Source organism: Gracilinanus agilis, chromosome 3, assembly GCF_016433145.1.
Source record: "Gracilinanus agilis isolate LMUSP501 chromosome 3, AgileGrace, whole genome shotgun sequence".
Lineage (NCBI taxonomy): Eukaryota > Metazoa > Chordata > Mammalia > Didelphimorphia > Didelphidae > Gracilinanus > Gracilinanus agilis.
In genome coordinates, this window is record NC_058132.1 from 359,199,304 (window position 1) to 359,210,206 (window position 10,903).

At 38.8% G+C, this 10,903-nt stretch overlaps 1 protein-coding gene across 1 annotated transcript; it reads left to right on the forward strand.

Annotated features, from left to right (window-relative positions):
• Positions 1–490: 490 nt before the first annotated feature.
• LOC123242161 (developmental pluripotency-associated protein 4-like) lies at positions 491–5,288 on the forward strand. Its single transcript, XM_044669705.1, has 7 exons — positions 491–557; positions 1,240–1,453; positions 1,999–2,168; positions 2,411–2,461; positions 3,040–3,301; positions 4,101–4,296; positions 5,258–5,288. The coding sequence occupies exons 1-7, from the start codon at positions 507–509 to the stop codon at positions 5,286–5,288; spliced, it is 975 nt and encodes a 324-aa protein (XP_044525640.1). The 5' UTR covers positions 491–506.
• The last annotated feature ends 5,615 nt before the right edge of the window (positions 5,289–10,903 follow it).

Genomic DNA, 10,903 nt, shown 5'->3' on the forward strand with positions numbered 1-10,903 from the left:
GTTTCCCAAGTCCTCCTTTTTTGGTAAGGTGCCCTTGAACTGGACCTTACCTCTGCAGGAGAAAAGTCTCCTCTCCATTTGCTCCTGCCCCATCCTGAAAATTGGGAGCTTTCTTCTGATCAGAATTTTATTTTGAGAGTGAAGAGGTTCCTTATTAAAAGCTGGGGAGGTTCCTGTCCTGGGGGAGAAGGGGGGAGGAGCAAGAAGGGAGCTTTGGGGATAGGGGAATGAAAGTATCTTTAAAAGAAAAGATAAAAGTGAAAGAGTGAGATCTGGGGGAGGGGAGGAGAGAAGAAGATAGTGTGGTCTTGTCTTTTTTCTTGGAACTCCTGTGTCTGTGTTTTATAGCATTTGAAAAAGTTTTACAGTGTTTTCCTCACCCTATCCTTACGTTGTAGGTAATTCAAAAATCCTTCTATCTTACAAGTGAGCCAATGGAAGTCTGAAGCTAGGTTCAGAGGATTGTAGAGTTGAAAGTTAAACTCCTTGAACCTGTCATCTTACAAATGAAGAAACTAAGATCTAGAGAAGTAAAAGTAACTCGCCAGGGGGACCAGGTAAGTGTTCAGAGCTCCTGAAGTCTATTTTTTCTGTCTTTTTCACATTCTCCCTAGAGGAAGGAAACTCTAGGAACTTCATTTAGATTCTCTTGAGACCTAGAAGGGTTGAGTGCCAAAGCAGAGAAGGGCAGATCTCCTAGGTTAGACTGGCACAAACTTGGAGAAAGCAGAGGGTACTTGAAAATATGCTTAATTAACTGGGAGTCAGGGCTCTCATTTTAAATATTTTTGTCACCAGGTATGGGAGGTCATTTCATCTCTTTATATCTCATTTTCCTTATCTGTAAAAGGGGTTCTTAGATCTTGGACCAGATTACATTTTATGCTTTATCAATTATCTGTAAGAGTGGAAATTCCCTAATTGAAAAAGCATTGTATCCTTAGGTGTTAAAGGCTAGGGGCAAAAAGTTTAGAGATTCTGGGGTTTTTTAATCTACATTCATGCTTTTTATCTTTCTTTCACCAGCCCTAAACTAGAGGGTAGCTCTGTAATCAGAGTCCTCAACCTTTCATTCTATTTTTCCCCCTTAATAGAACTGTCCTCCAGAATGTTTGCAGAGCACCCTTAAAAATCTGCAGAGCTCTTTCATGGTGTCATGAGGTGGGGGGGTGGGGGAAGGAGGAAGGCAGTATGCCCTAGGGGAGGTTTTTAGGAACTGACAGTGCCTCCTTTTTTTAGGACTCTCTTGTGGAAGTAGAAAAAGAAGAGATTCTAGCTGAGGAAAACAAGGAGGTGGTACGTGGAACTGTATTGGACATGGATGTTCATCAGAGAGAAAATGGGTCAGCTGTGATGGCCGCATGGGCCAAGCTGGTGGCAGATGCTCAGGCTAGGATGAAGGCAGCAACTGAAATATTTTCCTTGGCACAGTCAGAAAATCTTGATGAAGTTGGTAAGTCTCCCCCACTTTACCAAATTCTACAATCCTTTAGGGTCCACCCCAAACTCTCCTACTTTCCCTAATTCTACTCCCCTTTAGGGTCCACTCCAAACTCCCCTATTTTCCCTAATTCTACTCTCCTTTTTTTTTTTTAATTTTTATTTTGAATATTTCCCCATAGTTACATGTTTCATGTTCTTTCCCTCTCCCCTAAACCTCCCTAACCCCCCTTAGCCGATGCACAATTCCACTGGGTTTTACACATATCATTGATCAAGACCTAATTCCATGTTATTGATAGTTGGACTAGAGTTATCTTTTAGTGTCTACATCCCCAATAAAATCCCCATCAGCCCATGTGTTCAAGCATTCTACTCTCCTTTAGGGCCTACCCCAAACTCTTCCACTTTACCAAATTATACAATCCTTTAGGGTCCACCCCAAAGACAAAGTAGTTCCATGGGTTCTTTTTTGGGGCTGGGACTGAACAAGATGTGAGAAGCAGCTTTGTGATCTTGAAGAAAACCTTGTCCTTCCACTTTTTTTCTCTTTTTCAGTTGTGCTTTTTCCTACAAAGACTAAGTCCAATACAGGTGCCACAACACCTCAGAAACCTCAGAATGATGAAGTTCCTCCTATGCCTACCCCTCTGCCTCCTCTGCATACCGTCTCCCGAAATAATCTGCAGACCTGGTGCCAGAGACTCAATATCAGCAAAAATGGCCGGGTGAGTCAACAAGCATTTATTAAGCGCTTGCTGTGTATCAGGCACTGTGGTAAGCTATAAAAAGGATAAAAAGGAAGGTAGAAGGGTAGTTCCCACTTGCAAGAGCACAGTCTGATGGAAATAGATGAGAGCAAGTCCTAGAAAGTTAAGAGCTACAGGGAAGGAGGGAAGGATAGACAAGACCTCAGGTTTTTGCCATCCCTTCATTAATTTGTTTGCTTTTCTCTCTTCCCCTCCTCCAGAAGCACATTCTATACAAGAGACTTATGGACCATGTGTCACCTTCTGAGCAAGTGAGTAAACTATAAGAAATAGGAAGAAAGGCAGCCATGGTACAGTGGAGCAAGCGCTGGACCCAGGATCTTGGTGAAATCGCCTCCCCTCTCCTGGCCTTGTTTCCTCATCTATAAAATGAGGAGATTGAACTAGATGATCTCTAAGATTCCTTTCAGCTCTAAATCTGCTATCCTTTGAGATGCCACCTTCTCTTTCTTCTTGACTCATGTAAAAGCTAATCTTTTAAAAGTTTTGTCTCTGAGGGTCCAAGTTCAGTAAACTGTCATGGGTTCCTTTTATTTGTTATCACCTCCCATATTTTTATACCTGTTTTCACTCTTAGGAAGCAAAGCACAGAGAAAATGGACATCAAAAGGTTTGGGTTACTATCCTACCTCTGTTAGTAACCAGCAGTGTGCCTTAGAGCAAGCTGGGGCTCAACGTCCCATCTGCAATCCTAAAAGGCCATAATCATCCACCGTCCTCTGTGCTCCCTTCCATGCATGGAAGTGTTGGGAGGCAGACAAGAATCCTGAAGCGAGACTCAGGTTCTAGCATCTCTTTTCCCACCAATAACCGTAACCTCTATTCATAGGACATCTCTACAGTAGAAGAAAAGGCCCAGTGGATAAAAATCAAAACAGAAGCTTTGCTTGAAGAGGATTCTCCAGGTGAAAGTCAGGCAGTGAGAGCAGCAGAGCCATTCGTAAATAAGAAAAAGAAAAGAGAGGCAACAAAGACTTCTCTGGTCCAGACAGCCAGCATGGCAGCATGGGGCAGGCTCATGGCAACAGCCAAGGCCAAGGCAGTGTGGCCTGCCTTTGCATCCTCTGAGCCTGCTAGGGCCATTAAATCAGGTAAGGTCTGGCATCCCTTCCTTAGCTTAATTAGCCCTTATCTGTGCATGCATAATTACAGCTCCTTATAGCCTCTCCTACTCCTTTTGGTTGGATAGTGAGTGAATCCAGTGTGTTTGGTTTGTCTATAGAGTCAACTCTCAATTTTCTGCATTACTTTGAGGGAGTAATGATCTATCACAGTAGATAATCTTGTAATTTTTTATAGTTTTTGGCAGGAGAATTATTTCTTGATTTTTGTCTTACTTGAGCACAAGTTTATATATATGTATATATATAGCATTTTAAATTTTTATCCATTATCTATTATATATATTTATCTATTATATCATTTTACCATTTTAACAAGCCTATGAAACAAATAGCACAGGCATTATTATCTCCATTTTATGAGTGAAAAAACTGATGCACAGAGACTGTGGAAGGCCACCTAGCCAGCAAAATGGCCAGGACTAAAAGCCAGACCTCATTCCTAACCTAGGGAAAAAGGCTAGAGTTAACTCTGTTGCAGATAAAGCCTCAGAAGGGATAGTTCAAATCAATGTATTATTGAGTGCCTACTGCTAGGGATCATGAGGAATAGAGAAGAGATAATGTGGATAATGGAGAGTTAACTATCTTTATCTCCCTCCATTTCTTGTTTGAATCTATTCACGGATCTCACTTAAATACTAACCAAGGAGAAATTTCATTAAAAATCAATATTTTATCCCCCTCCCAAAAAAATTATATGAATTTAAAGATCTGAATTATCTTCTTACTTGTACATTTATTCTCCATCTTCCTCTTTCCTCCCCAGATTCCCCACGATGGTGTGTAGTGCATGGTGAATCTTTTCCCAATGATATCCCTGGTTCAGTTCCTCTTGAGTTCCATGCTGGACAGACCTGGGTGCCTGAAGAAGACATGTTGATCCCTCTCCTGTTATTGCCTACTTGTTCTTTCCCACCACCCAATGTAGAAGACAACTGGTTGTGCCCCAAATGCGTCAGCAGGTAAACTTTTTTTATATGAAATAGAAACGTTGGATAAATATCTTCAATATTCATGGAATGGGGGTGCGGAGGGCAGGGAATAAACCATTTTGCATGTAATTCAGACAAGTTTGAAGTAAAGAGAAGTTGTGTTAGATCTGAATAATTTAGTCAAATGTGGCTACACAAGTCTTATTCTAAGAAGAGATATTTGTATTATGTTAAAATAAGAAAGATTGGAAATATAAAAGTTACTTCCCCAACCTAGACACATTTCCTAGAGAAGGAAAGTGGCAATAAATAGACCAGATCTGGCTCAGACTAGGCTGATAACTTAGGGTTTAAAATGAAAAAAAGAATGGAAACACTTCATTAACAGTTTGGTTTTTTAAAGGCTAACCTAGCCATGAGGATTAAAAAAAAAAATGTGTGTGTGTGTGTGTGTGTGTGTGTGTGTGTGTGTATTTACTTATATATATATAGTAAAAAAAAAACAAAAAATAAAGCCTTCAGAGCAGAGAAATGTTATATATTCATTAATTCAGTTGAGCATAGTTTTCTAGAGTTAGGTCTCTCTTATGACTGACCAATCAGAGGCTATGGGGCTCAGGGACAAGCCTCTGACCCCATGAGTGCTTAGCTTGTCTATGCAAGTGACCAAGCAACAATATCAAAAGCCTGAACCTTAACTCTTTTGAGCCAATTAAGTTTTAAGGGCAGTTTCAGTGATGTCTCCAGTGGGTAGGGTCAAGAAAAAACAGCCCATCTCATGTGGCAGGGGGACTTTGGTACGTATTTCTCCTGTCACAAGAGGGATTTCTTATTCTATCTTTTTTTCTTGTCTGGACCTCATTTTGCCCCACTCATGATAATGTTTTCCTTATTTCACTGATGCCCACTTGTTACTCTTTTTGGAGAATGGTATGAAATAATTTCTTTGATTCAGGCCCAATTCACTAAGCTTGTTTCAATTTCCTTATAGGAACAAAATCATGATGGACAATATTCTATAAAAAGGACCACCAAGTATACAAGACTGCTTTTCATTTCCTCCAGATACTGGTTTAAAATGAGAATTTTCTTCCTTTCAACTTAGAGTTTCCTTCCCAGTTAATCTTGGGTAGCTCCTCTTTCTACTAGGAAATAATTTCCACCCACCCAGGATTTTGGTGAGGATAGAAAAGTTTATAAGTCAGCCATGTAGGAAGAATCTGACGTTGGCAGCCAAGTCCCGGTATGATATTGTCAGCAGCCAAAGAGAGAAATGTGAAAAATCTTACAAGTAAATAAAATTTAAGTCTGTTTACTACTCTGCCGATCTTCTCTTGTTTTATTCTGCCAATCCCCCGTGTTGGTCCTACAAAAAAAAAAAAAAAAGCCTATTCTGCAGAATAAAAGGTGACCCAACTCCATGGATTAGCTAAAGAAATGACTATAGCCACATGCTAAGATACAACTTCCGTGATATTTGCTGCTAATTCCATACTGCCTCTTCCATACTTTTTATTATTGACTCACTGGCGCAAAAGATAGCATATGATTGCAAAATATTTTGTACTGAGTATAACTTGGGGGAAGAAAAGAGAAAAAGAACAAAACAGATGATAATAAGGTAATAACAAAAAAGTTGTTGTTTGTTTGGTGGGCCTTCCATACCCAAAGGGATACAACAGAAGTCCTGGGTCCCTGGAGTCACAAGGCTGATGTTCAGCCTTTTACCTTACTTGTGGGACTTTGGGAAACTCATTTAATCTGATTCCTCATCGGTAAAGTGAAGGAGTTTTGACTATAGGTCTGTGCAGTTGCTTCTCGCTCTCAGTCCATAATCCTCAGTTCCATAATTCAGCCATAACAGAGTAGCTTGCAAGTCTGAAGCGTCAGAGCTTGTTCTTCCATCTCCAAGGTCAGTGGGTGTTTCTACCATGTCGTGTAGTGTCCAGGTCTAGCCACTTTGGGCTGAGGGCATCAGTTTTAGCCGTGTCCCTAAATCCTATTGGGTAACCAAGCAAATGCCTTCCCTTCTCTGGGCCTAATTCTTCAGTTGATTGAATGAAATACATCTCTAAGTCCTTTCTAAACCTGAAATTCTATGAAGTTATTGTTCTGTTTTCTTAAAGGAAGAAGTTTACCCCCCAAAAGACTATAACATGCAGATTTGTATTAATTGCATATGTTCTAAACCAAAAATGAAATACAAATATGTAATTCCTAAATGACAAATGGGTTTATATAAACAAATATTGTTTCATGGCTCCTAGAGTTAGAGTATTGTTTTAATTATGTACTCATCTCGAGGATATGAATATTCTCTGATTTCATCAATGCATGGGCAAACTCCATAACAAACCTCAAATCCCCACCATTATTTTTTAGCCTAGTTGACTTTAGTCCAAAGGTGTCAAACTCAGAGCCAGGTCTCATAAAACTCAAGGACTCCAGATTAAAAGGTCATTGGGAAATTTAACACAATAAATACAAATTTATATATAAAATGTATTGTATCCATAACATATATTTTGAATTTAAAAATTTTTTAAATTTTTTTAATTTAAAATTGGTCACCCAAAGTTTGAGAAATACCCACTGGCCTTGGAGGTGGAAGTTCTGATACTTACCGAGCTTTGTGACATTACAAAAGTCATTTGACCCCTATTGTCAACTTTCTCATCTTTAAAATGGGAATATTAATGCCACTAGCTAATGTTCATGTGGGCTTAGGTTTACAAAGTACTTTAATGTATTATCTTACCTCAAGCTTCTGACCTCAAAGCTACTGTGAAGATGGGATTGACTCTCCCCTTGCCTATTTTCTGAATTAATCAACCAAAACTTGAACACTCCTACTTAACTCTCATGGTCTAGCCCTTACTACTCTTCTGCTTTGGAAAGAATGCTTAGTACTGATTCTAAGATGGAAGGTAAGGGTTTTTATAACCAAAAAAAATGTACCCCCCCTTAGAAATCCATTTCTATTTCAGTTTGACACCACTGCTCTAGTCCATGTTTTCCCATTCATATTTCCATTTGAGTATATACTCAATGCGATGAATTATAGAATTTTCTTTATAGAATTAGTGAACTTGGAATTTCAGAGGTCATCTAATGGAACCACTTTCTGAAGCCTAAATCATGTCTACAATATTCCTGATAAGTGATCATCTAGTTCCTGCTTGGTAATTGGGTAATTCACTATGCCTTCCTATACACAGTTCCTGAGAGAGTCCATTCCACTAGGGACACATCTAGTTGTTAGAAAGTGTTTACTCATATTGAGCCAAAAACTGGCCTTCCTTAAAAAAAAAAAAAATACTTCTATTTCTTGGACCTACTTGTGTTCAGCCAGAAAGTCTTAAGTCCTCCCTTAAAAAATAAGCCTTAGGCATAGAGATGAAAGGTCCTGGACAGGACCTCAGACACTTCCTTATTATGTGACCCTGGGCAAATCATGTAATCCCAGCTGCCTCCTTCTTTCCTCTCTTCTGTCTAAGAACTGAAACTTAGTATGGATTCTAAGACAGAAAGTAAGCATTTTTAAACAAAAAAGACAAATCTTCCACTTATCTGAAGTGATGAAAAGTGAAGTGAGCATTATACACACAGTAACAACAATAATGTACAAGGATCAACTATGAATGATTTAAGTATTATCAACAAGGCTAAGATCTAAGATGAAAAAAGGTTATCCACCCCCTTAGAAGGAACCGAATACAGACTGAATAGATATGACCACATTGCTTCTTTCTCTGGACATATACATTGTTGATTTTTTTTTTCACATTTTTGGGATACAAGTCATCAGCAACAACCACATTGAAATTAATTCTTCCAAGATTAGAGGCTAAATGTCTTTCTCATCCAGGCTAAAAGGGCAGCTTTCACTCATGGGATTGATCCCATTGCTTATCATCATGGAATTATTTCATTTCCAACCTACCCTAGTTTGCCTTTCTTTAGGCAGCCTCATCTTCACCCAACTCTCCAATCTGGGTGTCTAGGGGAAAAAAAAATCAATCTACAATAAAAACTATTAAGGCAGAACTCTGAGAGCCAATAATCATTTATTAAAGGGACCTGGTCCCCATTAATGAATGGGACCTCAGATCTTCATGATCTGAAATGCTCCCTTTCTCCCTGGGATAGTTTTTATAACCCTCAAGCCTCCCAACAGTTCAGATCGTGCACAAATTATTTTTTGGTGGTCCTACAGCCACATTGCTGGTCCCGAGGCAATAGGGGAACAGATCTCCACACAAGCCCTAATAATGGGCAAAAGTTAGATAATCATCCAGCTAGCAGAATCCCACCCAATGAGGGTCAATTAAAGGGAATGACAAAAGGACCTAAAATAATTTGGGGATTTTTGACAGGTGGTCATAGAACAAGATAAAGGTCATCTCTGCTCACATCTCCCCTCATCACTAAGGGGTCATACGTGACAATGAAATGCTTCTTTCACTAAGACGGGTGACAGGGAAATGTCAGAGGGCTTTTTTATTTTTTTATTTCATTCATTTATTCATTCATTCATTTATTTATTTAGAAAAAATTCTTCCATGGTTACATGATTCATGTTCTTGCTCTCTCTCCCCCAAACCCCCATTCCCCAGTAGCTGACACACATTTCCACTGGTTTCTTCATGTGTCATTAATCAAGACCTCTTTCCATATTATTGATAATTGCTCTAGGGTGGTCATTAAGAATCTACATCCCAAATCATGTCCGCATCAACCTATGTGTTCAAGCAGTTGTTTTTCTTCTGTGTTTCCACTCCTGTAGTTCTTCCTCTGAATGTGGGTAGTGTTCTTTTCTATAAATCCCTCAGAATTGTCTTGGGTCATTGCATTGTTGCTAGTACAGACGTCCATTACATTCGATTTTACCATAGTATATCAGTCTCTGTGTACAATGTTCTTCTGGCTCTGCTCCTTTCGCTCTGCATCACTTCCTGGAGGTCTTTCCAGTTCACATGGAACTCCTCCAGTTTATTATTCCTTTTAACACAATAGTATTCCATCACCCGCATATACCACAATTTGTTCAGCCATTCCCCAATTGAAGGACATCCCCTCCTTTTCCAGTTTGTTGCCACCACAAAAAGCGCAGCTATAAATATTTTCATACAAGTCTGTTTATCTATGATCTCTTTGGGGTACAAACCCAGCAATGGTATGACTGGATCAAAGGGCAGGCAGTCTTTTAGCGTTCTTTGGGCATAGTTCCAAATTGCCATCCAGAATATTTGGATAAATTCACAACTCCACCAGCAGTACATTAATGTCCCAAATTTTTGTCCACTATTTGACAAAAACTGCTGGGAAAATTGGAAAACAATATGGGAGAGATTAGGTTTAGATCAATATCTCACACCCTACACCAAGATAATTCAGAATGGGTGAATGACTTGAATATAAAGAAGGAAAATATAAGAAAATTAGGCAAACACAGAATAGTATACTTGTCAGATCTCTAGGAAAGGAAAGATTTTAAAACCAAGGAAGAATTAGGAAAAATTACAAAATGTAAAATAAATAATTTCGATTACATTAAATTACAGTGGGCAGCTGGGTAGCTCAGTGGATTGAGAGTCAGGCCTAGAGATGGGAGGACCTAGGTTCAAATCTGGCCTCAGCCACTTCCCAGCTGTGTGACCCTGGGCAAGTCACTTGACCTCCATTGTCCACCCTTACCAATCTTCCACCTAGGAGCCAATACATAGAAGTTAAGGGTTTTAAAAAAAAAGTTTTTGTACAAACAAAAACAATGCAATTAAAATTAGAAGGGAAACAACAAACTGGGGCAAAAAATCTTTATAACAAAAAACTCTGACAAAGGTCTAATTGCTCAAATATACAAGGAGCTAAATCAATTGTACAAAAAAATCAAGCCATTCTTCAATTGATAAATGAGCAAGGCACAGGAATAGGCAATTTTTCAGATAAAGAAATCAAAATTATCAATAAGCACATGAGAAAGTGTTCTAAATCTCAAATAATTAGAGAAATGCAAATGCAAAAAAATGGTATCATCCCACACCCAGCAGATTGGCTAAAATGACAGCAGGGGAGAGTAATGAATGTTGAAGGGGATGTGGAAATGTCAGAGGGTGGAGGGGTGGAGGACCATATGATCCCCTTCCTCATTTGGCATTTACTCATCAGGCCACATGGTTGGAGGTCTTTTGTGTTTAAGCAAGTGCATTCATGGCTCTTAGTATATAGTCTTAAACCTACTTCTTATAGACTAAAAAGTCTGTTATAAGAAAGAATCCCTTTAACCTGATATGGATATAATATGGCTCAATATCTATATGATCAAATTTTATTGCCTACATATAAATATGGATATAATGGATAATCATTTATATAATCCCAGTAAGCAGAGTAATAATGATTAGAAATAAATTAGGGGATAATACATGTATAACCCAGTGGAACTGCTTGTTAGCTCCAGGAGGGTGGGGGAAGGAAGAGGGGAGGGAGACAACATGAATCATGTATCCATAGAAAAATACTTTAAAGATAAATAAATAAATAAATTTAAAAAAAAAAGAAAGAAACTAGGGATAGATCATAATAAACTATGGATAAATCAGGAATCTATAAGTCAATCGATATCAATTATTTTTTT

What these genes read in the sequence shown, in the direction of transcription:
- LOC123242161 (XM_044669705.1), top strand. Translation starts at nt 507, where the DNA reads ATGAAGAAACTAAGATCTAGAGAAGTAAAAGTAACTCGCCAGGGGGAC. An exon ending in TAACTCGCCAGGGGGACCAG is followed by an intron (nt 558 to 1,239) that starts GTAAGTGTTCAG and finishes TCCTTTTTTTAG; the next exon opens with GACTCTCTTGTGGAAGTAGA. An exon ending in ATGTGTCACCTTCTGAGCAA is followed by an intron (nt 2,462 to 3,039) that starts GTGAGTAAACTA and finishes CTCTATTCATAG; the next exon opens with GACATCTCTACAGTAGAAGA.